The sequence below is a fragment of the Aotus nancymaae genome, unplaced genomic scaffold, assembly GCF_030222135.1.
Source record: "Aotus nancymaae isolate 86718 unplaced genomic scaffold, 86718_ANA_hifiasm-v0.15.2.pri h1tg000003l, whole genome shotgun sequence".
NCBI classification, from domain to species: Eukaryota; Metazoa; Chordata; class Mammalia; order Primates; family Aotidae; genus Aotus; species Aotus nancymaae.
Genome location: NW_026988414.1, coordinates 73,494,737 through 73,522,545, shown reverse-complemented (window position 1 = coordinate 73,522,545; position 27,809 = coordinate 73,494,737). Strand labels below are relative to the sequence as shown.

Below are 27,809 nucleotides of genomic sequence, written 5' to 3'. Positions count from 1 at the left end.
TTAGAGTCCACGGGAGGGACCGCCGAGATACCGCGATATTTGGGGGCGACCCCGAGACGCGCCTGGCGCGGGTGAGCAGATGAAGGGGGTTGGGAAGCAGGGTGCTCGTGGCGGCGCGGGAGGGGAGGCTCGGGGAGCTCTGCTTGTGACCGTGGGTCCTCTGCTGTCTGTGTATGTGTCCTCACTTTCCCCTCTGTGCCCGTAAAGCTCTGCTTGCGGCTGTGTATCTGTGCGACCTCACTTTCCCAGCTGTACGGGTGGGGCCGCCTGGAGCAGGAGGGACCCCCCGAGCCCGGGAGTGGAGGGTTTGCATCTGTTCCCGCCCAGCCCGACTTTCTGCTGCCTTGCGATTATTTGTCCAGTGTCGTTTAATCTAGTTTAAATGATGGCCGTGTCAGCTCCTCACACTTAGCGCTTACCCGGGCTGCCCAAAGTACAAAGTGTATTTAAAAAGTTGATGAGAGGGCCGGGCGCGGTGGCTCACGCCTGTAATCCCAGCACTTTGGGAGGCCGAGGCGGGTGGATCACGAGGTCAAGAGGTCGAGACCATCCTGGTCAACAAGGTGAAACCCCGTCTCTACTAAAAAATACAAAAATTAGCTGGGCATGGTGGCGCACGCCTGTAGTCCCAGCTACTCGGGAGGCTGAGGCAGGAGAATTGCTTGAACCCAGGAGGCGGAGGTTGCGGTGAGCCGAGATTGCGCCATTGCACTCGAACCTAGGTAACAAGAGCGAAACTCCGGATCAAAAAAAAAAAAAAAAAAGTTGGTGAAATAGAAAAAGGAAAGCCATGGGATGTTGGAAGTATCCCTAGGCCTGCCAAAAAGTGCTGAATGGCATTTAAAAATTAGGCCAAATTTTGTCAGAAAAGAACTTCCTGCTGTCTTTGACGTATTTGGAAGCAGGTGCTAGATGGTGAGCAGGAGAGGTTCCCAAGTTGAATGGTGGGTATCTTGGAGCAGGGTTTCCACATCTCTCACAGTGTCTGAGAAGTAGCAGTACGCAGTCACTGCCTCCAGTAGCTCACGTGTGTGAGTGTGTGCGTTAGGTACATTCATTCCTCAGTATCCGCAGGGGATTGCAATATACATATATATATATATGTATTTGTTTGTTTGTTTGTTTGTCTGTTTGTTTGTTTGTTTGTTTGAGACAGGCTCTCATTCTGTGACCCAGACTGGAGTGCAATGGCAGGAACATGGCTCACTGCAGCCTTGAACTCCTGGACCCAACGGATTCTTCCGCCTCCGGTGTAGCTGGAACCACACCCGGCTAATTTTATTTTTGTAGAGACAGGGTCTCATCATGTTGTCCAGGCTGATCTCGAACTCCTGGGCTCAAGCAATTCTCCTTCCTCGGCCTCCCAAAGTGCTGGGATTACTGGTGTGAGCCACCACATCAGCCCTCCGTATACTCTTTTTGAATCAGGGTCTCACTCTGTCGCCCAGGCTGGAGTGTAGTGGTGTGATCATAGCTCACTGCAACTTCGAACTCCCTCGGCTCAGATGATCCTCCCACCTCAGCCTCCCAGGTAGCTGGGACTGCAGGCACGTGCCACCACACCCCTCCGTATACTTTAAATTATCTCTAGATTACTTGTAAACCCTGATTCGGTGTAAATGCTATGTAAATAGTTACACACTTTTTTATTGTAATACTATTATTATTTTTTGAGATGGTCTCTCTTTGTCATCCAGGCTGGAGTGCAGTGGCACAAACGTGGCTCAGAGCAGCCTTCTAGGCTCAAGTGATCCTCCTGCCTCAGCCTCCCAAGTAGTTGAGACCACAGGCGTGTGCCACCACACCTGGCTACTTTTTGAATTTTTTTGTAGAGCTGGGGTCTTGCTGTGTTGCCCAGTCTGGTCTTGAGTGCCTGGGCTCAAGCAGTCCTCCCACCTTGGCCTTCTAAATTGCTGGGATTACAGGTGTAAGCTGGAGCAGAAGCTGGGCGGCCAGTAGTGAGGGGCTTTGATGTTAGGCTAAAGGATTCAGGCTCATAATGGATCTTGGATCCCTGCCTACCCACCACCCACTTCCCTTCTTTGGTTCTGCTTTGTCTTAGGCTCAGTTCTCATCCTTCCTGTATTGAGCTCGAGGTTATATCCTGTCTGGCCTGGCTTGCCTTGCTCCTGTCTTTAGCCTTCGTTCTGCCCCAGCTCCACCTTTGCCCATATAGGGACTGGCAGGTGTCCCTGAAACTGAAAACTCTGCCCTGAATCAAACTCATCAGAGGAGACTTAAACATCACAAGCCGAGGCTCTTTGCTCTGTCTGTCCCTGTCTAAAGGACAGAGAAGCTGCCATTTTTCTGGCTGTGGCTTACCTGCATGGCTGGTGCCCTGGGATCTTGAGGCTCCATAATCACAGCCTGTAGCCCTATAACCTGCCTGCTTGCCAACACTTTTTGCTGCTCAGGAGTCCTGTGAGGTACTGTCTGCAGCTACCCTTGCTTTGCAAATAGGTGATTCCAACAGGATCTGGTTACAGTAATAGACTTACTGGTTTAGAATTTGATCCTCTTTGCAAGCAAACAAAGGAATCCTGCCAGCTGTCAGTCTTCCTGGGATTCTCAAGTTGAACTGATTTGACCTCGCCTTCAAATGTTGGTTAAATGATCCACTCTGTATTCCTCGAGTATATTACACACACACATACACACACACCCTCTTTTTTAGGAAGATAGGTAGGTTTGGTCCTTAGTACAGCTTTGCTAAGCGGGCTAAATATTGTATTTTGGACTATAGTGCCTGCTGTGGGGAAGCAGCTGAAATCACTAATACAGATTCCTGCCCCCAAGTTTAACTGATTGCTTTCTGTAACCTGTTTCCTAGGAATGAGATCAGCTTGATGTGAAAGAGGTTCAGGGGCCACAGAGATAAAATGTGGCTTCTGGTTTTGCAGGAATCTACCTATCCAGGCTCCTGTTGGCTAGGGTGGGACAGGGTCAGGTTTGAGATCCGGCAGGTAGGTTTCCCTGGAGAACAAAGAATGTGCCTCCATCACCTACCAATGATGTGTTCTGGGAAGAAGATGGCTGGTAGGCCCTCTGTACCTTGTCAGATGCTAACAGCCTCCCCACTTCTGGGGTAAACTCAGTTCTCCAACTCTGGCCAAGCATCGCCCTGGTTGGGGCCTTGCAGTGGAGCAGAGATTGAGATTACTGGCAAATCAAACTTTGGGTGATTTTCCTCTAGGGAGCCAGCCTGTGCTTAATCCCTGCTCAGAAGTGGGATAATGGAGACAAACATGATCCTCAGCCCACGTGGTTGTGCCCAAGTATTGAAGGCAAATCCTGGGCAGAGAGGCTGGAGAGCCAAGGAGCCTGTGAGTGAAGAGGAGGCAGGCCCCTGGACATGCTCAGGCATGGAGGTAGCCATTGGGCGACTCACCAGCACTGCTTCCTGGGCAGTGCCTGGGTTTCCCTTGCCCTGCTGATTCTTTTTTGAGTGCATCTTCTAGGACCTTCTGTCTTGTACGGCGAGCCCCTTACTGCTGTCTTTCTTTCTTTCTTTCTTTTTTTTTTTTTCCAATCTTTCTAAGGTTCAATTCCGGTAGCTGCTGTCTTTCATGTATTGATTCAGAAAGTTTTTGCTGGAAAGTGCTTCAGAGATCATCTGGTCCTACCTCTGCATTTTTTCAGATGAAGGGACAGGTCCAGGGAGGGAATGAGGCTGGACCAACGTCACTCCACGTCAGGAGCACACCATGGTCAGGGCCCAGGACTTTTGATTCACAGGCTGGGTATCTGTCCTCTGCCTCACACTGCCTTGGAGGGTATAATTATTTTTTATTATTTTGTGTGTGTGTGTGTGTGTCTGCTTTCCTGCTACAGCGGCAGAGTATTTGCAAGGGAGGAGGGTATGATTATTAATTCAGCAGATGTTCAGGACTGCCGGCTAGTGGACTGGTGGTTGGCAGTTAGACATGGTCACGAATTCAGGGAGCTTGCTGTTGGAGGGAGAGGCCAGGAAACGTGTAAATTGAGTCTGATCACCAAAAAGGTGCATCCCAGGGAAGGACTGATGTCAAATAATTTCAGGAGTGATTCCTGTCATCTCAAACTCACCTACAGATCCCCCAGAGGCAGCTACTGTGTTTTCCACATTCCTTTGCGTGGTGTTCAGTGTAATCGTTCCCAGTGATGGTTGCTGATGAAGCACTTTCTGCCGGCCCAACCTGCCGCGTGTAGGTTTTGGTGTCCATCAGCCATATTATCATGAGCACCCACTTCTAGCAACGTCTGAGAGCCAGAGGAAGAAATAAAGCAGCTGGTCTCCTGGGGTGGCTGCATCCCCTTTATGCTCGTTTCTTCCTGGGCTTTGATTTGTATGGTGGTACCCATCTTGATTAACGGACAGGGACAGAGAGGCAAATCTCTCGGCTCTCGGGAGCACCGCAACCTCTTGTTGCCCAGGCTTCCACCTGACGAGCATCTGTGGAACCCATCCCCTCCTGCCACCTCCTTTTGCCGGTCAGTGCAGTCTGCCGCAACAGCTCCTCTCACCCTCCTGTCCCTCCACCAGCAGGGTCCCTTTGACACTGTCACCAAGTGCCAGCACCATCTTTCTAAAACCGAAACTCCTCACCCTGGCCCTTGCTGCCCACCGCATTCTGGCCTCACCCTGATTTCCAGCCTCACCTCCTGCCCCTCCACCACCCCACATCACACTCCAGTCTCACTATGAAGCCACCCCCTGCTCCCCAACCTGCCACCCTCCTTCAGGACCTTCACCTTTGCAAGATTGTTTCTTCTTCTGATTTATTCCCATCTCTGGAAAACTAGTCCCTCAGGACTCAACCCGAACATCCTCTTTTCTGGGATGCAGGCTCTAACTTCCGGTAACAGTCACTCTGAGCAGCCATGGCACCCAGCACAGCCCCTCCCCACAGCACCGCCACATTCCCTTGTGACTGGCCCGTGTGTGCAGAAGGCCGCTCACTTTCTTATCAAACTGTGTCCTCTCAGAAGCCGGGACTGCCGATCCCTTCCGCTGCCTCGGCATCTGGCCTGGGGCCTAACATATGGCACTCAGTACATCCTGGTAGACTGTGTAAATGAAGGGGGTGGCCCTTGTTCTGCTTTTAGATCCTAAATCCTGACAACTGTATGGAGCCCAGTCCTGGCAGGCTCCCAGAACTTGAAGCCGCCAGACCCCACATGGAACCAAAGGCCTCCTGTCCAGCTGCTACACCCTTGGTGGAGAGAAAATTCCACGTTCTTGTGGGTGTCACAGGGAGTGTCGCAGCCCTCAAGTTGCCTCTTCTGGTGTCAAGGCTTTTGGACATTCCTGGGGTGAGTATCCTCACCAGACAAGCATGGCAGCCTCTGGCCTGGGAGATGCTGCTCCCAAGGGCAGCCCATTGCTCGGCAGTGCGTGGATTTTCTTTTTCTTTATCATGTTAATCATGCTTGTGGAGGATTCGGGAGACAGAGGCCAGTGCCCAGTATAACCAGGGGCTAGATGAGCTAGTCCAGACAGAGTGTGAGGGGAGCTGGGGAAAGGACCCAGTGAAGGAGGGTTTGGGCTCCCATGCATTGATCCTGAGAATCTGCCAGGTCCTGTGTGGGAGGAGGGCTGGCTGGAGAAGTGTAGCAAGTTCTCAGTCCCTGCTCCTGCCTGGGGCTTCCCGCCCCCACTTTCATTCTGTCTTGAACACTGCCGCTCTGTTCTCCCTCCTCGTGAGACCCCGTGGTTGTCCTGTCAGTCAAATGCTTTGAAACCCCATTGCCCCTCCTCAGAAAAAAAAAAGAAAAAAAAATTAAAAAAAAAAAAAGAGAAAATGGGAGTCCTCCTCTGAAAAAAAAAAATTAAAAAAAAAAAGAAACCCCATTGCCTGAGCCTCTAGGTTCAAACTTTGCTCCTTTAGAGATTCAGAGATGCCCCAGGGGTCCCCAACTGTGTGCTGGAGTCGGGAACGCTAGCCCCCATCCTTGGCCAGACCCTCAACTTGGATCCGTTTTCTATATTGGGGTTCTGGTGCAGAAGTCCACGGCTTTAAACAGCGTGAAATCTAGCAGGCAGTGGCCCCACTTCCTAGTTGGGTCTCCAGGGCCCTTTGTTGGTCTGTCTTTTTTTTTTTTTTTTTTTTAAGATGGGGTTTCACCATATTGGCCAGGCTGGTCTTGAACTCCTGACCTCAGGTGATCCACCCACCTCGGCCTCCCAAAGTGCTAGGATTACAGGCGTGAGCCACCGCGCCCGGCCTGTTGGTCTGTCTTATCCCCTTTGGTCTTTGTGTGGCTGGACCCTCCTCGGCTGGCTGCCCTCTCTGCTCCTGTCCTGCCTTTTCACCTTCTGTGCAAAGCCTTCCCTGTCTGCCCCAGCCCAGCCCCTGTGGTTTTGGCCCCTTCTTTTAAACTCATTTGACATAGAACCATAGGTTGCCTTAGACACTGCTGGTGTTACTGGCCCCAGTGTTAGTGGGGTCTTGTGAAGTTGCTGGGCCCCCAGCCTGGCTTTTCCCTCTCTCGTATTGGCTGAGCACCCACGGTGGGGTGGCCCAGGCAGCCGTATCTGGCATGTCCAGCAGGGGGCGGTGCTTACTCACAGATGACCATGTGGTCCCTCCAGCTGGGGCTGGGCTGGGAAATGTTTCACTTTTTTACTTGACCAACTTCCACTCAGAAAGTCACCCTGTCACCCCACCCCCAGGGCTGGGGTAAGCCATGAAGCTGCCAGCCAGGGATGACAACCAGGCCCCAGCGGGGGAGGGAGGAGAGTCTCGTGGCACTCTGAGACTGGGTGCTGTGCTTTTAGGGCAGTGCTGCTTAGGCCCAGCCACCCACTGTGTACCCAGAACCATTGGTAGGAGCTGGCCAGCTAGAACCTTGAGGGTGGGAGGCCTGGAAGGGTTTGCAGCAACGAGAGCCTCTGCCACCACCCCCGGGGAGGAAGGGAACCACGCAGTTCCCTTTTCCCATAGCCCCAGAGCAAGTGAGTTTCCGGATTGGGGGTGGATAGGGGCGGGGAGTCCTATCCCAGGAAACAGATGGGCAGCCTCAGAGCGGAGGGAAATGGCAACCCCACCGCTTCCTCTCATCCCACGCAACCAGCGTTGGTGGGGGTGGTGAGGAAAGGGTTGCTTGGAGCAGGGAGGCACTCCACCCATCCCAGGGCCTTTTAGCCTGGGCCCCATGGGAGGGCAGGCCACGTCTGGAGGAGGACTTGGCTTCCCCTCCCTGGCTGGAGTTGATGCCGCCGAAAGTGAGGCAGCAGAGGGCACTGAACTGGGAGGGAGGGAGGGCTCCCCGACTCAGCCTTTTGGAGCCTGCCTTTCCCATTTGAAAATGGGTGATTCCTGCTGTCCATCTCCCAGGCTCTTGTCAGGCTCCCTGAGATGTTGGCCGTGGTGGGAGGGGACACAGATGAAATAGGCTTGTGCCAGTGACTCAGCGCAGAGCCTGGCATGCTATGTGTGTTTCCTGGCCATCACCCTGTCCTTTCCCCTTGTTCCTGTCCTTTGGGCCAGCCACATGGCATGGGGCAGCCCCACTGGGAAGAGCCATGGAAGCCACAGTCCACCTGCTCTTGTGGCGGGCCCCATGCCTTTCATCTGCGGGTAGACGGCTCACTAAGCCTGGCCTTGCTTATCGGGGCCCTCGGAAGGTGTTGGGATCCAAAAGTCATCCCTGGATTGCCTTGTGTTGGCCCCAGTGGTGGCGTCTACCCCTGAGCACTCTCCTTCACTCCCTGATGGCCCTCATCTCCACATTGCCTCCTGCTGGAACTCCTGCAGGAGCATCTTTGTCCCTTGGAGCAGTCACTTTCAGCTCTTCCCCTGCTGAGTCGTGGGTTCACGTGTTCAAGGCTTTCCCGACCTTCCTTAGGTACATCCAGATTTTGTCTAGCACACAAACAGCTAGGGTATGGGCTGCCGGGAGCCAGAGGGTTCTACAGATCTGGCCCATCACTGTTCCTGATGGACCAGTATGTCCAGACCTTCTGGGAAAGCTGCTAACCTCAAGGTAGCTAAATCAGGGAGACTGAGTGGGGTGGTGGAGGGACGTAGATTCGCCACAAGCCTCACACACCAGCAGTAGGGGAGAGCAGTCACCAGCAGAGACGACCTTGAGTATGTTGGGGCAGGTAGACAACCGTGTCTTAAGAGAGGCAGCTGAGCACGTTTCTGATGCTGGGACCCCGGGCAAGTCAGTTCTTTTTGGCCTTAGTTTTTTATCCACACAATGAAGGAGGGGCAGGTTCTCAAGTAATCCATCTCCAGGGCCTCTTCTGGCACCAGTGTTAGAAGATTCTAGATGTACGGGCAAAAAGGACTAGGACCCAAAGGCAGCCTGAGGGAAAGTCCTGGGGCCCAGGAGCCTCAGGGGCCAGGGGGTTTTGCAACTCCATAGTTGTCCTGTAATTGAGTGGCGGTAAAATCTGGGTTGTCAGCTCAGGCAGTTTCTTCCCTGGGGTTGGCAGCCTGGTCCATGCAGGGGAGTGAAAATGCTTTCCTCCACCTTGCCAGGTTGCTTGGCTGGGCTATGAGTTCAATGGACTTATAAACAAGATTAGCAGGGCCAGGCGCAGTGGCTCATGCCTATAATCCTAGCACTTTGGGAGGCTGAGGCGGGCAGATCACTTGAGGCCAGTTTGAGAGCACCCTAGCCAACATGGTGAAATCCCAACTCTACTAAAAATACAAAAATTACCTGGGTGTGGCAAGTGCCTGTAGACCTAGCCACTCGGGAGGCTGAGGCAGGAGAATCGCTTCAACCCGGGAGGCAGAGGTTGCAGTGAGCTGAGATCACACCATTGCACATCCAGTCTGGGTGACAGAGCGAGAGTCCATCTCAAAATAACAACAACAAAAATATCAACAGGAGGAAACCATATTTAATGACATACCTGCCCATGGGTGTACCACAAAATATGAGATTCCCAGAAGGGTGAGGTGACTGAAGCCTGTATAGCAGCCTGAGCTACAGAAGGGAATAGGGGCTTCGGGCTTCTGGGGGTGATGGCGACACAGGTTATGGAAGCATGAGGGGAGGAATTGTATGGGGAATAAAGGTTGTGTTGTCAGGCAGATAAAAACTTCTCAGATAATAAAAGATGTCTCAGCAGATTGTCAACAAGTCAGTCTTCCCTTCCCAGGGAGGGGGATTCAGAACAAGGGGGAATCCCCCTTTGGGCAGCTAAGGGAAGTTCAGAGAAAGTTCCTCCCTGCATTTGTTTTTCCCCAAGTGCCTTCAGTTTGGAAATAATCCGCATACCAAAGCCACATATTATGGGGTGGCATTTCCTGACCGCCTTCCTCCACACCCTTCAGACTTGGGAGAAGACAGGCATCCCCCTAGCTTTTGCCAGGGCAGGTGTCAGCAGAATTCAGAGCCAAAAGGGCTTTTCTAAAGATAGAGAAAACCCCCCACTCAAGGAGTAGTCTGGCCATGGGCTCAGAGAAGGATACATTTTTAGGGTGTCCATCGGGACATCCAGGTCTGTTGAGGGTGAGGAAAAGAAAGCTCTGCTCGTACGCAGTGTGGAGTATCTTCTGACTTTCTGGAGGATCACTTGACAATCTTGAAAGAAATGAAACATATTCATAGGCCTTGATTCACCCACAGGAGTAAACCCCTTGTTGTGTATTTACAAAGTACAAGGATGTTCCTTATAGCATTGTTTGTAATTTCAGAGCAAAACCAAGCAAACAAAATGTCCAGCAGTAGAGAGCTGTGGTGCTCTTATCACTTGTGGGACAGTCTCTCAGTGGATTCCTTGGCAATGGTTCAGAAAAATGGGGTGGCTCTTTCTGTGCTGATGGGAGCAACCCTCAAGATAGAAGCAGGATAAGCAAAGTGTAGGAGCTAGTGAACTGGGCCCCCCAGGCCAGATCCGGCCCAGTGCCTGTTTTTGTATAGCCTACAGCTAAGAATGCTTTTTACATTTTAATTTTTCATTTTTGAGACAGGGTCTTGTTCTGTTGCTCAGACTGGAGTTCAGTGGTGCGATCACTGCTCACTGCAGCCTCGACCTCCCAGGCTCAAGCAGTCCTCCCAGCTCAGCCTCCCAAATAGCTGAGACTGCAGGCATGCCATTACACTCTGCTAATTTTTTTCCTTTTTTTTTTTTTGTAGAGACAGAGTTTCGCTGTGTTGCCCAGGCTGGTGTCAAACTCCTGGGCTCAAGTGATCCATCTGCCTCCACCTCCCAAAGTGCTGGGATTACAAGCGTGAGCCACTATGTCCAGCCTGATTTTTACATTTTTAAATGGTTAAAATAAGTCAAAAGAAAATTAGTATTTTGTGACTCATAAAAAAGTGATATGAAGTTCAGATTTCAGGAGCACAACCATACCCATTCATTTACGTGTGGCCTATGGCTGCGTTCCTGCTACTGGAGTGGAATCGTTGCAACAAAGCTTGAAACATCATCTGGTCCTTTCTAGGGAAGGTTTGCTGACCCCTGGTGTGCAGCCTGATTCCCTCAGTATGTTCGTATCTTGAGTTACTGTGTGTGTTTCTTCCTCTGGAGGTGGTTACCTTTGTTCAGGGGGACCAGCGGAGGAAGGGAAACGCGTTTTTCATTTTGTATCATTCTGTTCAGTTTTAATTTTCTAACCTATGTGTATGTGTGTGCTTTTGTTAAGTCAGTGGGGCTTTTGGTGGGAATATTGTGGAACATTCTTGGTAACTTTGTGCTTTTTTTTTAAGTGTTCACTGAGGAAAGAGCAGGAGACGTAAGGCCTGGTTTGAGGATTTCCTTTTTTTTCTGGGTGGGGGCCACCTGCCCACCCTGTGGTCCTGCTGTGGAAACCCGGAGACCTTTATTTGTGCCTCCACCTGCTTGGCTGGCCCCTTCCTCCTCTGGCCTGCAGCTCTGTCACCTGCTTCTCTAGGGACAGAGCTCTGTTGGCTGCTGGTCAGAGGGTCCTGCACCCCTTGGTCCTTCCCTGATTGCCCAGAACCACGTCCCTGTGCAGGGCATCCATAGACCACCTCTCTGGTTTCCTTCTTGAGAATTTCCTGGAGTTGGGGAAGCACACAGAAGATTGGCATGCGGAGCTGACACAACCAGAACACCAGCTTCCCCAGGGGCAGATGAGAGAGTGGCTATTTCCTGCCAAGCCCAGCGGGAAAGAGTCAGGGTCACAGTGAGCTGGCTGGACCCCTAGAAACCATGTGATCCAAATGGCTCATGCATGGGTCATAAGGGAAAACCAGAGACAGGAAGAGGGGCTCACCCACAGCCTGCCAGTGAGTGAGTTAGCAGAACTGGGGCTTGAGGCCAGGTTTCTTGGGTCCTATCAGCAAGTGAACTTGAGGAGCTCAGACCTGGAGCTCATTCTCTGCTCAAGCTCACCAATGCTTGAGGATGGTGGAATTTGGGGATTCCTATCTTGGTCTGTCTTGCAGTCGGGCTACCTGTACCCCACCTATCTGTTAGACTGAGCCCTAGCAGAGGGTGGAGCTTGGATCTTAGCAGCCCTGCCCCTACCATATAAGAGGCTCAGTAAATGTTTGCTGAGTCGAGGCATCATCATGAGCCCTAGAACCCACTGAGCCAACCAGAACTCCCTCGGGGGTTTTGTTCACGAGGCCACCTCCTCCACAGCAACCCCACCTCATGTGTCAACCGCACTGGGCCCTGAGAATCCTTTTTCCTAGGACGTACCGGCCACTCCCATGCTCAGGTTAGTGTTAGCTTCTTGGCTGGCCGCTAGGTTCTGGGCACAGATCTGGAGCATGCCAGCGTCAACACTGGAGGGCCCAGTGTCAGGGTCCTCTGCTGTATGTCCTGACCCGGAGGCCTGGGCCACCAAAGCCTTGGGTTCCTTGCTTTGTCACAGTTTAAGTGCATGCCTGCCCCTTTTTCTTGAAAATCCCCCTTGGTCTCCAGTGGAGCCATCATCACGCCCTACCAGAAACACCTGCTCTCCAGCCACTCAGCTGCTGGCTCCAGCTGGGCTCTTCTCCTTTTCTTGTATATGCCAGAGCTGTGCTATCCGATAAATTAAATTTGAATGCAGCAGCCACTTGCCACATTCAAATTTAAATTTAAATCAATTAGAATGTAATAAAAAATGCAGTTCTTCAGTCACAGCAGCCACACCTCAGGTGCTCCGTGGCCACATGCGGCCAGTGCTGCCACGCTCTGCAGCGCAGGAAGGGCGGTTCCCATCATTGCAGAGATGGAAATGCTCTTCATGGATAATGCTGTAGAGCTGTGGTTGTCAACACGGGCGATTTTACCTCCCAGGGGACATTGGACAATGTCCATAGACATTTTTGATTGTCCTAACTTAGGGGCGGTGGTGCTACTGGCTCTTGGTTCTAGTGGATAGAGGCCAGGCACGGGCTTGGCGGTGGAGACCCAGGCCATGGAATTTGTCTCATCCTGTTGCTACCAAGTGCCTCTCCACAGGTTCCTTTGATAATCTGCCCCAGAAGTAGCCTGGCCACACTAGGAGCCTGAAGTAGAAGGGGGAGGTATCACTCTAAATTCTGATTCCATTTCTCCTGACCAGACCCAGATCAAGATTCTTGATGTCTCTTCGGCAAAGAAAAGGAAACCAGATTTGCCAACTGGCTTCAGGAAGGAATCTCTATAAATACCACATAAAATGCAGGCAGCTTGTGTAATAAGGTCTGTCCAAGCCTCAGTCACATTATACGTAAAGAGATACAGGTTAAAAACATTAGCTGTAAAAACAGGTAGGTCCACCACAGTGGCTCACGCCTGTAATCCCAGGACCTTGTTGGGAGGCTGAGGCAGGCAGATTGCCTGAGGCCCGGAGTTTGAGACCAGCCTGGCGAACATGGTAAAACACCATCTCCACTAGAAATACAAAAATTAGCTGGGCGTGGTGGCGCATGCCTGTAGTCCCAGGTACTCGGGAGGCTGAGGCAGAAGAATCTCTAGAACCCAGGAGGCGGAGGTTGCAGAGAGCCAAGATCGCGCCACTGCACTCCATCTTGGGCGACAGGGTAAGACTGTCTCAAACAAAAAAAAAAACTACTTTGTTCTCAGTGGTGTCAGCAGGGGACCAAGCTCAGAGCTGCCTTTCAGAAATTCTGTAGTGTATGGGAGATTGTTTTTTAATGCCCAGTCCTGCTTCTTCCAGGACCCACAAAGGTGTAAGAAAGCCAAGGAAGGCTCCTGCCCTCAGGGAGTTTCCGCCCTGCCAAGGTTCCTTGGCATTTGGGCATTTGCTGGGAAAAGGTCAAGGTAAATGAGCAAATAGTCAGAATTACTTAGTATCTTAGAAGGTAATACATGCTTTTTTTTTTTTTTTTTTTTTTTTTTTTTGTACAGACCCAGGGCCCAGCCCTTGGCTCACAGGACCTTTTGGTGGAATGAATGAAAATAAAAGAACAAAGCCCATAGGGCTGATGAATCAGATCAAGTGACATCCCTCTAAAACCAGAAAAACTAGTCTGGGCTTGCTAGACCACACTGGGGTCAGTCAGGGCCAGCGCTTAGGAGAGTCAGCTGCTTCAGTGGGGTCAGAGGTGGGGCATCAGGAAGGACCCGCCTATCACATACTCTTTACATTACCCCTTAGTGAAGACCTTGACCCCAGGAGACTCCTTAAAAATGTGACTGCTTAACCTGGGACGGTGGCCAGAGCGTGGTGCCTTTGAGATGTTAGGCAAAGAACTTGGAGGGAAGATCTCAAGCAGGGTGAGAGGCTTAACAGGACCCTCTGGTTGGAGCTCCCCAGGGACTAGTGGGGGGTCCAAAGGCTCTGAGACCTTGAGGGACGGTGCAGGGAGGAAGAAAGGGTAGAGCTGAGGGGGAGGAGAGAGCCCCTGAGTCAAAGGCATTACCAATTTGGGGACAATTTTTTTGTTTTTAAACTTTTATTGATTGATGATGATGATTTTTTTTTTTTTTTTTTTTTTTGTAGAGAAGGGTTTTTGTTGTTGTTGTTGTTAAAGACAGGGTTTCACCATGTTGGTCAGGCTGGTCTCGAACTTCTGACCTCAGGTGATGCCCGCCTCAGCCTCCCAAAGTGCTGGGATTACAGGTGTGAGCCACCGAGCCTGGCGAGAAGGGGTTTTGCCCTGTTGCCCAGGCTGGTCCAGAACTTCTGAACTCAAGCAATCTGCCTGCCTCCACCTCCAAAGTGCTGGGATGACTGGCATGAGACACCATGCCTGGCACCTAATATGGGGATGATTCTGAAGGCTGCCACTAGGCACGGTCCTCTGCTTTGTGAATTGGAAGGTGGTTTGCGAGTTGGGGAGAGTGGGGGACCTAGATCTTCAGGAAGCAGCTTTCCAAATTTCAGAATAGAGGCGATGAATCTGGGACCTCTTTTTTTTTTTTTTTTTGAGCTGGAGTCTCGCTCTGTAGCCCAGGCTGGAGTGCAGTGGCATGATCTTGACTCACTGCAACCTCTGCCTCTCAGGTCGCGGTTCAAGTAGCTGGGATTATAGGCACAAGCCACCATGCCCAGCTAATTTTTGTATTTTTTAGTAGAGACGGGGTTTCACCACGTTGGCCAGTCTGATCTTGAAGTCTTGACCTCGTGATCCGCCTGCCTCGGCCTCCCAAAGTGCTGGGATTACAGGCATGAGCCACCGCGCCCGGCTGAATCTGGGACATTTTTATGTAACAAATTGTTCAGGATGGTTTGGAAGCTCGTAGGAATGAAAGATGGTGGTCCCCATGAGCAGAAGCAGGGGGAGTATCAGCAGAAACATGGTCTCTGGCTACGTGAAGGCTTCTGTTGAAGGAGTTGGAAAACAGTGAAGTGGAAGGGAAGACAGGGTAGCCAGAGATGAAGGAAGAGTGGTCCAGAGCCCACCAGGGTGAGCTGAAGCTTATGGCAAAACTCAGGAGGCTTGAGAGTGCTGTTCTATCTATTTGGAAGAACAGTGAAGCAAAGTCTGGGGCTGGAGGCCAGTGGTAACATTAGCAGAGGACAAGAAGAAATGGGAGGGGCCGGGTGCGGTGGCTCACACCTGTAATCCCAGCACTTTGGGAGGCAGAGGCAGGTGGATTGCCCTAGCTCAGGAGTTTGAGACCAGCCTGGCCAACATGTTGAAACCCCATCTCTACTAAAATACAAAAATTAGCTGGGCATGGTGGCGCACGCCTCTAATCCCAGCTACTCGGGAGGCTGAGGCAGGAGAATCCCTTGAACCGGGGAGGTTGCCGTGAGCCGAGATTGCACCACTGCACTCCAGCCTGGGTGACAAAGCAAGACTGTGCTTTTTGGGTTTTGTTTTTTTTTTTAGACATAAACGGAATCTCATTGTGTTCATCTTCTCTTTCGAGCTTGTGGTAGTAAGAGGGACCTAAACTGAGGCTAGATGATTCATCTCCTGTCCTGGGAAAGTTCTCTGCTGGGGTGCTAGGGTGCTGTGGTTGGTGACCTACAGGAAGTGTGTGAAACATCAGAGGGGCCAGGGGCTGGAGATGACTAATGTCCATTTATCAAAAAGGTGAAGGCAGTGAGCTCCACAAATTGTTACAGATGAGGCTTATAAGTGCTAAGAAAAGCTGGATTGGGATCACTAGGAACAAGGCATATCGATTTGAGTTTATGTCTTGGATAGTAGACAAAGTATTTTTCGATTTGGGTGAGGCCTTTGATGGAATCCTAGGACGTCTCTCTGGACCACCTGGGAATGTTGTCAACATGTTATAACCAGTGAAAGATCCAATTTGGAAAGAGTTTCTTTTTTGGTTCTTTCTGACCCCTTGCTCCGCTGCCACACCCATGCCTATGGACCTTGTGGGTGGCCTCTGCTCTTGACTTTGTTCTGTTCATAATTTGGATTAGCGTCTCTGCGGGCTACTGCTGGTGGTGCTGGCTGAGAGGATTGTGCTCTCAGGAGCTCTCTGTAGGCTGAGCACACAGCAGACCAACTCTGGTAAGGGGAAATTTACCAGGGAAATGTGAGGGACTGCATTTGGGACCAGAAAAAGAACTGCTCACATACAGTCTGGGGCCTGCGGCTTAGTAGCAGCATGAATGAGAAGAATGTTTTTGAGTTTTTGCTGATTGCAAACTCCATACATCAGCAGGGTGATGTGACCCTAAGAACTGCTATGGCTCAGGCTGCACTGATAGGCGTGCAGCGGGGGATGCTCCGGTTTCTTCGTGAACCCAACAGTAGGGATGCTTCTCAGACCCCTGCAGGCAGAGGAAATAGCTCTCACCCACGGGTTATTCACTTCTGGGAAATTTAAATTTTAAAAAAAATTTATCCTTTATTTTTCTGTTCTCTCTGGAACTCTTTAATCGTCAGATTTTTTTAACTTACTGTATTGATCTGATTTTCTCATCTTTTTCCTACTACTGTCTGTCTCTTTATCTTTTTGTTCTCCTTTCTGGAAGATTTCTTTTAAACTTGTGTCAAATTTTTTATTTCACTATTTATGATGTTAATTTCTAAGAGTTTTTTCGTTCCTTGAATATTCATTTTAAAAAGTGTTATGTTCTTCTTTCTTGGGTATAATCTCTCATCTTTAAGTTTTCTTCTCCCTGCATTGCCTCTGGGTTTCTGTTTTCCATTTGTTGTGTCATCTATTTCTTGCTAGAGGGCTCCTCTCAAATATCTGACACTCCTTGGCTGTTCTTACTTGGGTGCCAAAAGCTGATTGGAAACTCTTGTCTTCACTGCCAGGGACTTCACTGCTAGCAGCTGGGACTGAAATGTTTTGTTGGTGGACCTCTGAATTCCATATCTGAAGGTTTCCTTCCCTACCACATCTCCCTACTCCCAGGGTTATTTGGTTTTTGCAGAAAGACCTTGCCAGCCTCCTGCCTGGCTGACCTAGCGTTCTTAGGTTCGAGTAGGGGAAGCAGGCTTGGGTCTCTGTGCTTGGTGTGTAGATACTCACTTCTGCTCCAGGACTCCTTTGACCTCTGCTGTGCTAACTCTTCGAGGGCAGTATATCCTGCTGCCTGGGGTGGGGAGAAGACCTGGGGGGCTTTAGCTGTTCCTTCTGCAGGTCAGAAGCCAGTCCTCCTGTGTTCAGCTCTCTGCCTCATGCTCGCCTTTGAGGTCCTCACTGCCTCCAAGTCCTGGGCTCCTGGGCTCTAACTGGCTTGTGTTTCAGCTACTGTGTAGGCTTTGGCTATTTTCTTTTCTCATCTGATCTAATCTGATCTTGTGGGATCTGCTCTGCCAGTGCTTCCTTTCACTTCCATCTTCTAAAAGCGCGCTGGCACCTCCCAACTGCTGTGGGTGGTTGTTCCCCTTCCTTTTGTTCTTGGGAGTTTTCTTCCTTCCTTCCTTTCTTCCTTTTCTTTTCTTTCTCCCTTCCTTCCTTCCCTCCCTGCCTGCCTGCCTTTTTTCTTCTTTTCCTTCCTTCTTTTCCCTTCCTTCCTTCCTTTCTTTTCCCTCCCCTCCCCTCCCCTTCCCTCCCCTCCCCCTCCCTTTCCTTCCCTCCCTTCCCCAAGGTCTCACTTTGTCACCCAGGCTAGAGTGCAGTGGCGTGGTCTTGGTTCACTGCCACCTTGACTTCCTGGGCTCAACTGATCCTTTCACCTTGGCCTCCTGAGTAGCCGTGACCATAGGTGTGTGCCACCATGCCAGCTAATTTTTTTTGTATTAGAGATTTGTTTTCACCATGTTCCCAAGGCTGATCTGAACTCCTGGCCTCAAGCCATCTGCCTGCCTCGGCCTCCCAAAGTGCTGGGATTACAGGCGTGAGCCACTGAGTTTAGATCTTTTTAAAAAATTACTTTTATTTTATTGGGCTTTTGAGAGGGAGCAGAGTTTACCTTACTTAACTAAAAGCTTTTTCTTCTATTTAAACTTCATGTGTTCTTTTGCTTTAAATGTGTCTTTTTAGACAACATATTGATGGATTAAACAACATCCAAGAAGAGAATCTGAATTTTAATCAAGGAGATAAGCCTTTTACATATTTACTATGATTATTATGTTAGGATTTACCTATGCTGTTTTATTTAATGCTTTCTTTCTTTCTTTCTTTCTTTTTCTTTCTTTCTTTTTTGTTTTTAGACAGGGTCTCACTCTGTCACCCAGGCTGGAGTGCAGTAGCTTGATCTCTGCTCACTGCAGCCTCTGCCTTCCCAAGCTCAGGGGATCTATCGACTTCAGCCTCCCAAGTGTAGCTGAGACTACAGGCACACACCACCATGCCTGGCTAATTTTTGTATTTTTTATAGAGATGGGGGTCTCACCGTATAGTCCAGGCTGGTGTTGAACTCCTGAACTCAAGCACTCTGCCTGCCTCGGCCTTCCGAAGTGCTGGGATTACAGAGATGAGCATAATCCCATTACTGCACCTGGCCAAATGCTTTCTCATATGTTCTCTCTGCTTCTTTTTCTCCTTTCATATCCTCGATGTGTAGATTGAATTTCCTTCTGCTGGTTTGAAAGGTATAGGTTATTCTTCTTATGGTTACCCTAACTTATTATGCCCTTTACCTTATCACTATCTTATGTCTTCCCGACGAAGGAGACGGACCGTCGGCATGGCCCCACCCTGCCCTGCTCTCTCCACCTGTGCTGGCCCAGGGGCATCTCCACGGCTGCGTTCTGGGGAGGGATAAGGCAGCCCTGCTCATCTGCCATCTTACTCCAGAACTGGGCAAGGCTTGTTGAGGGCCATCCTAGGGGGACTCCAGCATTCAGTAGCGGTTTGCTTTAAATGACCTCTAGGCTGGGCATGGTGGTTCATGCTTGTAATCCTAGCACTTTGGGAGGCCAAGGGGAGTGGACTGCTTGAGCCTAGGAGTTTGAGACCAGCCTGGGCAACATGGTGAAACCCTGTCTCTACCAAAAATACAAAAAAATTAGCTGGGCATGGTGACATGCACCTGTAGTCCCAGCTACTCAAGAGGCTGAGATGGGAGGATCACCTGAGCCCAGGGAGGTTGAGGCTGCAATGAGCCATGATCATGCCACTGCACTCTATCCTGGGCAATGGAGTAAGACCCTGTCTGTAAATAAATAAATAAGTGAGGGACCTCTGAAAAGGTCCCTGAGGTTTTGTGCAGGTTCTGGGCATGGTAGATCCTAAGGGTGAGTGAGATGGAGAATGGACAAGTCGATAGAACCCGGAACCCCAGACTTTCTGAAGTTCTTCCTCAGTCTTCCTCTCTGAGACTTCTGCTCCTTGGTCCTAGCTTCGTTCCTAGCTGCTCTGCCGATGTGTCTCCCACGTTGCCCTGTACAATATGCAGGAAGCAGTCGAGGAGGGGTGCCTCAGAGAGACAGTAGGGAGGAGTGAGGGCGAGGCAGAATTGGCATGGGCACGCCCTACAGAATGAGAGGCAGCCCTTAGGGACCACGTCGCTCTCACGTCAGAATGTGTTGTCCAGCAGTGCCGACCGAGCCTTCGGCGTTTCACAAGAACCCAGGAAACTGAATTTTCTAGGTGAAATCTTCCATTTTGCACATGTTGGCTCAAAAATGTCGATAATCTTTTTTTTGAGACAGAGTCTTGCTCTGTTGCCAGGCATCAGGCTGGAGTGCAGTGGCGCTATCTCAGCTCACTGCAACCTCTGCTTCCCGGGTTCAAGCGATTCTCCTGCCTCAGCCTCCCGAGTAGCTGGGACTACAGGCACGTGCCACCACGCCCAGCTAATTTTTGTATTTTTAGTAGAGATGGAGTTTCACCATGTTGGCTAGGATGGTCTCAATCTCTGGACCTCGTAATTCGCCCACCTTGGCCTCCCAGAGTGCCAGGATTACAGATGAGCCACCGCGCCTGGCCTAAAATGTCTATAATCTTGTGTGGGCCAAACAGCATGTCTGCAGGCTGGGTCTGGCCCAAACGTGGGTCCCCACGACTACAGCTCTGGCTGGTTGATGGTTGTGTCCTTGTCACCCTTGACTCTTCTTTCTTCTGGTTAAATGTCCAGAAGAAACAAATGTCCTCTCCTGACGCATTGGCTTCCCCAAAGATGTAGTTTCCTATACCCCCTCTCTCCACCAGCTACTTCCTCTGGGCCCCTGTTCTTGGTCAGCTTGTTAGTCTAAAATCTTGTTTTACAGGCTGGGTGCGGTGGCTCATGCCTATAATCCCAGCACTTTGAGAGGCTGAGGCAGGTGGATCACCTGAGGTCAGGAGTTCGAGACCAGCCTGGCTAATATGGTAAAACCTCATCTCTAATAAAAATACAAAAATTAACTAGACGTGGTGGCAGATGCCTGTAATCCTACCTACTCGGGAGGCTGAGGCAGGAGGATCGTTTGAACCCGGGAGATGGAGGTTGCAGTGAGCTGAGATGATGCCACTGCACTGAAGCCTGGTGACAGTGAGATGCCATCTCAAAAAAAAAAATCTTGTTTTACAAATGATGGCCAACCCATCTAGTGCCCTCCACACTCCCGTGCTGTTTCTCACAGCCATGTGTTCTGTTAAGCAGGTTGCAGGCAGCCTTGGTTTGCATTAGTAATTTCTTAGTGAATGGGTAGTGTGTGGGTAAACCTCATTCTCACCCCATGAGTGTAGGGCACATGAGTTGGGTTTTCCTGGAGCCTGTCTGCAGCCTGCGCCCTCGCCCTCGAGGCCTTGTTTCTGAAGTACGTGAAGGGACATTGTCTGCTTTCTCCTGGGGGCATGCATGCACACAGGTCGTGCTGCGCCTAGCCCCCAGTGCATTGGCCTGCAGAGGGCAGGGCTACTGCTCAGCGCAGAACTCAGGACCTGTGAGCCTCCTTGGGTGGCTTCTCCTGCCTGCTGTGGCCTCTGTGGCCCTGGCCTTGAGCTCCTTTCCTGTCACTTTCGTGCCTCTGCCACTGGGCCTCCCTCTGCCCGAGTGGCGGGAGCTTGCAGGTTTGTATACACGGGCAGCTGGTGACTCATTTCTCAGCAGCCCCTTGGATGAGGAAGTGAAACGGCCACACCTGGTAGGGCCTGACCTTTGGGTAACAGCAGAAGTAGCTAAGCAGACATGGGGCTTGCTGCTAAGGAGGGAAGTGCTCTCTAAAGCCAGCCTGTGAAGCAGCACTTGCCTGCCCTGACCCTCCTGTGGCCTCCAGGCCTGTGACTCTGATAACAGTTTCTTCCTCCTGCCCCCCCCACCCCTGTTTTCTTGGTGACAGCTGGAAGTAGCAGTGGTCACAACTGAGAGAGCCAAACATTTCTACAGACCCCAGGACATTCCTGTCACCCTCTACAGTGATGCTGATGAATGGGAGGTCAGTGCTAGGGGCCCCTGGGCTGAATTCCACTGTTTCCACCAGCAGGACAGAGCAGTCCTCCCTGCAGCCTATGGTCTGGTGGCGGGAACAGACAGGCTGGACTCAAGTCCGAGGTCAGGACCCTCTGGGCAGAGGCAATGAAGAAAACATCTGTCTAGCTTCTGGCCTGCAGGAGGCCCTAGTCTCCTCCCAGCCCAGGCAGAGCTGGGCGTTGGCCTGGTGCCTGAAGTTGAGTGTCCTTGTACTTATCTGGGCTGATGAAGCCACAGAGGAGCTCTGTTCCCACCACCCTTGTCCACGTGGCTCCTGGCGTCAGGGCTGAAGAGAATGCCTCACTTCCCACGGCCGCTGGGCTCTGCTGCATCTCCCCTGCGGATGGGTGGGCACTGGCTGATTCACCAGACGCTAAGTGTGGGCCTCACAGGGGTTCCCTGCCAGGCATTTCCAAACATTCTCAGCCTAGAACATTTCTGGCTGGCCTGTCTTCCCCGCCCCACCCCCTCCATTTCTCACTGCCCTGGAGCCTTCCACTGGCTCGGACAACCCAAGCATCCGCCTCAAGCAGACAGCCCGGGAGCTCCCTGCCAGATGTCAGTTCTGTTGAAATCCAAACCATGAAGGGAGTAGCTCAGAGAGACAAGGGGCGCTTGTTTCCTGGGGCCTGGTTCTCTCGGCTGTTGGCTCCATGGCTAGCGCTCGCCAGCTTAGCTGCGGGAGGGAACGGAGGTGGCCTGGGCAGGGCAGGTGGGAGGGCTCCTTGGCCTCCTGACTTATCGTACCTGGCCTGCCTTGGCGCTGCATCCCGCTTCCTCCACACTGACCCTTTTCTTCCCTCTGCCAGATGTGGAAGTGCCGCTCTGACCCGGTTCTGCACATTGACCTGCGGAGGTGGGCGGACCTCCTGCTGGTAGCTCCTCTTGACGCCAACACTCTGGGGAAGGTGGCCAGTGGCATCTGTGACAACTTGCTCGTGAGTGACGCCCTAGTGCCCTCGTCCCTCCTGGGCCTCACTCCCAGTTTGCTGAGCTGCAGACTTCCTTGTACATGGAGACCTGCTGCTGTGGGGCCCCGGACTGCTCAGGGAGATCATGCTCCCCCATTCCCTGCATCGCCCCCAGTGCTCTCACGTCTCCAGCATGTGGGCACAGCCCTGTCCTAATGGGTCAGCCTGACCTGCCACCGCTCTCCGGGACTGTCCTCCTCTCTCCTGCCCTCGGTGCCCAGCCAGGTGCCCACAAGCCAGCCGCTTGTTCCTTGCTCTTTGTCCCTCCCCGTGGGCTGCCTGGGGTGTGCCCTTCCACTGTCTCCTGCCAAGCCCCATCGCCTGCTGCTTCAGCTCTGACTTCTCCTCGGATCTGGGTATACACGTGGGCAGTGTGATTGGGGGTCCACTTTTTCATAGATGGCTCATGCACATTTTCTCGCCCTTGTAGCTTTCCTATATACTAGGGGAAGCTTAGAGGGGAAGAGGGGAGAAAGGAGGGGCAGTGGTGGGAGCTGATGGGTGGTAGGGAGAAATGGAAGTCCAGCTGTCCAAAGTGGGCACTGTCCTAGGTCTAAGACACTCCCAGGGAGCTGTTGCCCTTAGAGAGGAGCTGCCTTTGTTTATATGATTGTCCTGGGAAGATTTAGGAGTGATTTCTCTCCTCCCTCTCCCTAATTGCCACCCCTCACCTCATTTATTGAGCTTTCGCCTACCAGGGTCTATGCTGAGGGCCTCACAGAACTCAGGGAGCTCCCAGGCTGGAGGGAGAGTGCCAGGCTTGATCACCCATGCCGGTGGGAAGGGAGTATGCTCTGGTGAGTGGTACAGTCCTGAATGACCGCAGTCAGCCCTTTGACTACGGAGTCACCACCTTTCATAGTGCTGAGCCTGTAGTACACATCCACATGCCACCAAAATATTTACTCCGTGTTGAGGTTAACTAGCAGTTTTACTTCTGCAGGTAGCTTGGAGTTTTTCAGAGTTTAATGTGGTGGAGAAGGTGAATGAAGAAGCTGGGACAGGATGTTTTTTGGGGTCCCAGATGAGTGTTCTTGAACATTTATCAATGGGCCCTTAAGGCACTCCTCAAAGAATCTGCCAGCGATTTAAGCATCATTTGAATGAGCACAGAGTGAGCAGAAGAACAGCTCGTGTGGCCGGGAGCAGGGGTAGGGAGTGCAGAGAACAGAGAGCCCGGGAGCAGTGTCATCAAGAAGGCTTTCCCTATAGACCCAGCTAGTTGGGAGGCCGAGGTGGAAGGATTGCTTAAGCCCAGGAGTTCTAGGCTACAGTGCTGCTTGACTGTGCCTGTGAATAGCCAGAATATCCAGTGTGCTCCAGCCTGACCAACATAGCAATACTCTGTCTCTATTAAAAAAAATTAAAAAGGCCTGGGCGCGGTGGCTCACGCCTGTAATCCCAGAATTTTGGGAGGCTGAGGCAGGTGGATCACGAAGTCAAGAGATCAAGACCATCCTGGTCAACACGGTGAAACCCCGTCTCTACTAAAAATACAAAAAATTAGCTGGGCATGGTGGCACGTGCCTGTAATCCCAGCTACTCAGGAGGCTGAGGCAGGAGAATTGCCTGAACCCAGGAGGTGGAGGTTGCGGTGAGCCGAGATCGCACCATTGCACTCCAGCCTGGGTAACAAGAGCGAAACTCCGTCTCAAAAAAAAAAAAAAAAAGGCTTCCCAGCAGGGCTGGTGCCACAAGTGACATGGCAGCGGCAGCTGGAACAGTTGAGTTTCCTGGCTGCTTTCATCAAATTGGGTCAGAGTTATCCAGAGATGGCCAGCACCATCTCACCAAATCTCCAGGCTCCTCACCAGTGGGTCGGCAGCAGCTGATGTGGCAAAGCTCTGGCCTCTGGGAGTTAAGCCCCAGCCTGGGCCAGCTCTGCAAGGGTGCTTTCCTTCTTCCTGAAAGCTCTGCTTCCTTTTTCTTCTAAGCTGCCATCACTTCATGAAATCCCTGGGCTTCCCTCCTCCAGAGTTGGCTGGGCAGTGAAACATGTTCCCAAGACCAGCTAGCCCCCAGATCATTTGCCTCAAAGGGTTTCCCTCAAAGTCACAAATGTTTCAAGGAATCTCAGATTTTACAGTTTGAAGTGTGGGCATTGGTGCATGTGGCTGTGTCCTCTGTCTGTAGCTGTTTTCTCCCTACATCCATGAAAGGAAGCTGAGCCTGCTCCTCCCTCCGCAGCTCTCCCTTCCCAGTGCCCAGGGCGTGGGGTGCTAGATGTGACCATGCTCCTGGCCTCCAGGCCCATATCCCTCTGTCCTTTAGCCCACTAAGGCGCTGGCCTATTTGTGCTAAACAGGCAGTCAGACCCAGAAAGAGCAGACAGTCTCTCTGGATCACCAGTCTGGCTGGGAGCCGGTCTCCTGACTGGGATCTAGGTCTTCTTCCCTGCCCACGTGAATTCTCAGGGGCAGAGTCTGAAGTGCTGAATACAGCTCTGGCCAAAGAGATGTCACTGTGGGAACTGAGGCCCTCTTCTCCCCCGCCTGCTTTCGTGGTTCGGAGGAGCTGAGGTTTGTCTGAGAGGAGGTGGAGTGCTGGTTTTCACCCTGATTGGTGTATTTGCTTTGAGGGCACTTAGAAAGCCCAGCCCAGCCCTTGCTCCCACCCTGCACACAGCGGAGTGACTCTTCTAGATATGCTCGTGACTTCTGCAGAAGCTGCGGGTGGCACGGAGCCAAGAGGAAGTGTGACTGAAACTGTCCACTCATGGCCCAGCCGGCAGATTAAGAGGGTTTGGTGGGAAACCAACGCTGGTGTCGGCTGATGCAAGCGTCGGGTCCCAGGGCTATTTGCTGTCCCACTTCCTCACTGTCCGGCTTCCTCCCTGGCCCTGGGACTTGGGGGAGGTGCTGGTCCTGGCCTGTCGGGGCATTGTTCTCTGGACTCCTCACTCTTTTCCCAGATGAGCTTCCCTTCATGGGAGGGGTTTCCAGCACGTCACCCTGAGGGGCTCACAGCCCTGGAAGGGGTATCTGGAGCAGTCAGAACACGGGGAGCTTCTCTCTCCCCCAGGCGGCCCCCAGCCCAGGGAGCCCGCGCCTGTGGGAAGCCCAGGAGGCCCTGCCCTGGAGCCTGTGCTGTGCTGGGCCCTGTGCTCAGAGCTTTGCAGCCATTCTCACCTCAGTCCTCACAGCTGCCCATTGAGGGACCTTTCTAGAGAGGAAGCCAGGCCCTGGCCTTCAGTCCCACGTCTGGGTTCTCACAGCTGGTAAATACAGAGCCGCCAGGATTTGAACTCAGGGCTACATGATTTCAAAATCCATGGCACGAAGGACTCTGAGCCGGTTGGCTTTTTCACAGCTGCTCAGTTCTGTCTTGGTGGGGTGGCCTGGATTTGGGAGGTGGTGAGACTGTACAGTGGAAATTGCCTGGGTGGCGCCTGTTGTCCAGTGTGAGCTTGGATGACTGCTTACCTCTCGGGATGCTGCAGCTCCCGTCTGTGAAATGGGACAGCACCTTCTTGATAAGGTCAAAGTGAGGGTTCATGAGACCCTGTACATGAGAAGGTTCTGGTCACGGTAGATGTTTTCATTGCCACGCGTTAGTTGGCTTCGGAGAGCTGATGTTGGGTAGATGGGCCCCACCTGAGGAGCAGCCTGGTCCTTTGCTTACTGGTGTAACCAAAAAAGGCTGCCCTCTGTTCCCCGGGGTTGCTTCTCCCAGGAGGTTTGAGCCTACCTGGAGGAGGCCTCGGCACAGGGATACCTGCTAGAGGTGGTGGGGGCCATTGTGAGCATTGGTTGAGCACCTCCTGTGTGTAGGATCCTGTGCCAGAGCCTGTGGGGAGGTGGAGAGAGGCGAGGAGACACAGCCTCCACCCGCTAGGGACGAGACAGCTCCCTGCAGGCAGGCTATGCCCAGTCATCCCAAGCCCATGGCTGGGCTACTGGCTGTGGGGTCTGGAGGGTGGCAGGGAGGGTGGCAGACAGAGCAGCAGGGCCCCCCACTTTCCCTGCCCTCTTCATAGACCTGCGTCATCCGGGCCTGGGACCGCAGCAAGCCCCTGCTCTTCTGCCCAGCCATGAACACTGCCATGTGGGAGCACCCCATCACAGCACAGCAGGTCGACCAGCTCAAGGCCTTCGGCTACGTCGAGATCCCCTGCGTGGCCAAGAAGCTGGTGTGTGGAGACAAAGGTGGGTGTCTTGCCAGCCTCACAGCCCAGGGCCGTAGAAGGGGCTCAGCTTTGGGGTCACATCTCAGTTCAGTTCCTGGCCTGTTGTGACCTTAGCAAACCATTCTCCTCTGAGCTTAGCTTTCTTAGGTGGAAAATGGGAATTGTAATTCCTGCCTCCAGATTGGTAGGATAAAATGGGATGGAATGGGTAAAGTCCCTGGCACACAGCCCACATGCCGCTAAGGATGGCTACTGAATGATTCCCAGGGCCTGACCGGGGGTCTCGGTAGGGATATGATGTGTCTGGCTCAGGCTGAGACGGGCCTGGCCCTCTCAGGCCTTGTGCTCTGGGTGGAGCACTCAGGGAGCACCGGGCAGGGGGCTGCAGGGCTGCAGGCACTGTCAGCTCGCCTGGTCACAGTGGAATTTTGCTCCCAGGTCTGGGGGCCATGGCTGAAGTGGGGACCATCGTGGACAAAGTGAAAGAAGTCCTCTTCCAACACAGTGGCTTCCAGCAGAGTTGACCTGGGACTTCTGGGTATCCCTCTATACTCAGAATGGGTTCAGGCCAAGCTGGTGAAGATAGATGTTGGCAAAACAGGAGGATTCCTTCATTTGCTGAATGGGGGCCTGGCCAGGGCCTACTCTAAGCCTCCCCAGGGAACGGACCTGCTCCAGGATAAACTGGATGGAAGGCCCAGGTCTCAGCTTCTTTCAACTAGGAGATGGCCACTGCCTAGAGCCCCCCCGACCTTTTCCTGGATGGGCGAGGCAAGCCAGGAGAGCAAGCAGTGTTGTCCTCATGGGAGGAGGACTGGGCGACTGGGAAAACTCGGCTCTACATCTCACCCAGAATGACTTTTAGAAACAGCACAGCTGGAGAGCCCTGGGCGAGCCTTGGGAGCTTCAGCTCTTTGGCAGCGTGCCCAGGTGCCATGCATCAGAGAAGCCTGCGACTTGGCAGGACGCTGAGGTCTCCTGCAGACCGTGTCATGAGATTCAAGGTGCTGGGAAATAAAGAAAAATGACCATTTAGGAGATTCCATTCTTTCTCTACAACCCATCTGTGGTCTCAGAGATCGGGGGCGTTGCCAGGTGTGGCTGGGGAAGGGTCTGGACTGACGATTCCCCGGCACTCTTTAGTCCCCATACAACATGGTGGCTAAGGATAAAGCTCTGAAGCCAGACAGCCCCTGGTTCCAATCCCAGCTGTGCCCCTTACTAGCATAAGAGCTGGTTCAGGACTTAGCCTTCCTGACCTTTCCTCAGCTATCTTCTTATCCTACCCTCAGGGAGTTAAGAGGATTCAGTGAAATTATGTGTCCAAAATACTCATGCCACTGAGTGCCTGGAGCATAGTAAATGTCAAATCAGTGGGAGTTAAAACTAGGCATATATGCCCGAGAGCTTTCCTAACATGTACTGCAATGCCGTCTCATTTTGGGGAAAAGGAAATCCTGGATGCTAAGCTGACACGTCCCCTTATGCAAGTGACAGGTAAGCAGCCAGGAGGGTTGACCCTGCCCTGGATCCCAGGCCTCTTGCCTGCTCCTGGTTTCCTCTTGTCCGCATCCTTTCAGCGTTGCTGGACCTGAGGCA

The 27,809-nt window shown here is 52.2% G+C and overlaps 1 protein-coding gene across 4 annotated transcripts; it reads left to right on the top strand.

Annotated features, from left to right (window-relative positions):
- PPCDC (phosphopantothenoylcysteine decarboxylase) lies at positions 1 to 27,243 on the top strand. 4 transcript variants are annotated; one of them, XM_012457628.2, is made up of 6 exons: positions 1 to 71; positions 5,086 to 5,292; positions 20,983 to 21,078; positions 21,923 to 22,051; positions 26,061 to 26,229; positions 26,649 to 27,243. In XM_012457628.2, exons 2-6 carry the CDS (start codon positions 5,107 to 5,109, stop codon positions 26,732 to 26,734), a joined length of 666 nt encoding a protein of 221 aa, XP_012313051.2. In that variant the 5' UTR covers positions 1 to 71; positions 5,086 to 5,106; the 3' UTR covers positions 26,735 to 27,243. The 4 variants fall into 4 exon arrangements, with proteins under 4 accessions (XP_012313051.2, XP_012313050.2, XP_012313052.2 ...); XM_012457627.3 differs by lacking the exon at positions 1 to 71 and adding an exon at positions 3,071 to 3,368; XM_012457629.2 differs by lacking the exon at positions 1 to 71 and adding an exon at positions 3,525 to 3,773.
- Positions 27,244 to 27,809: the final 566 nt, after the last annotated feature.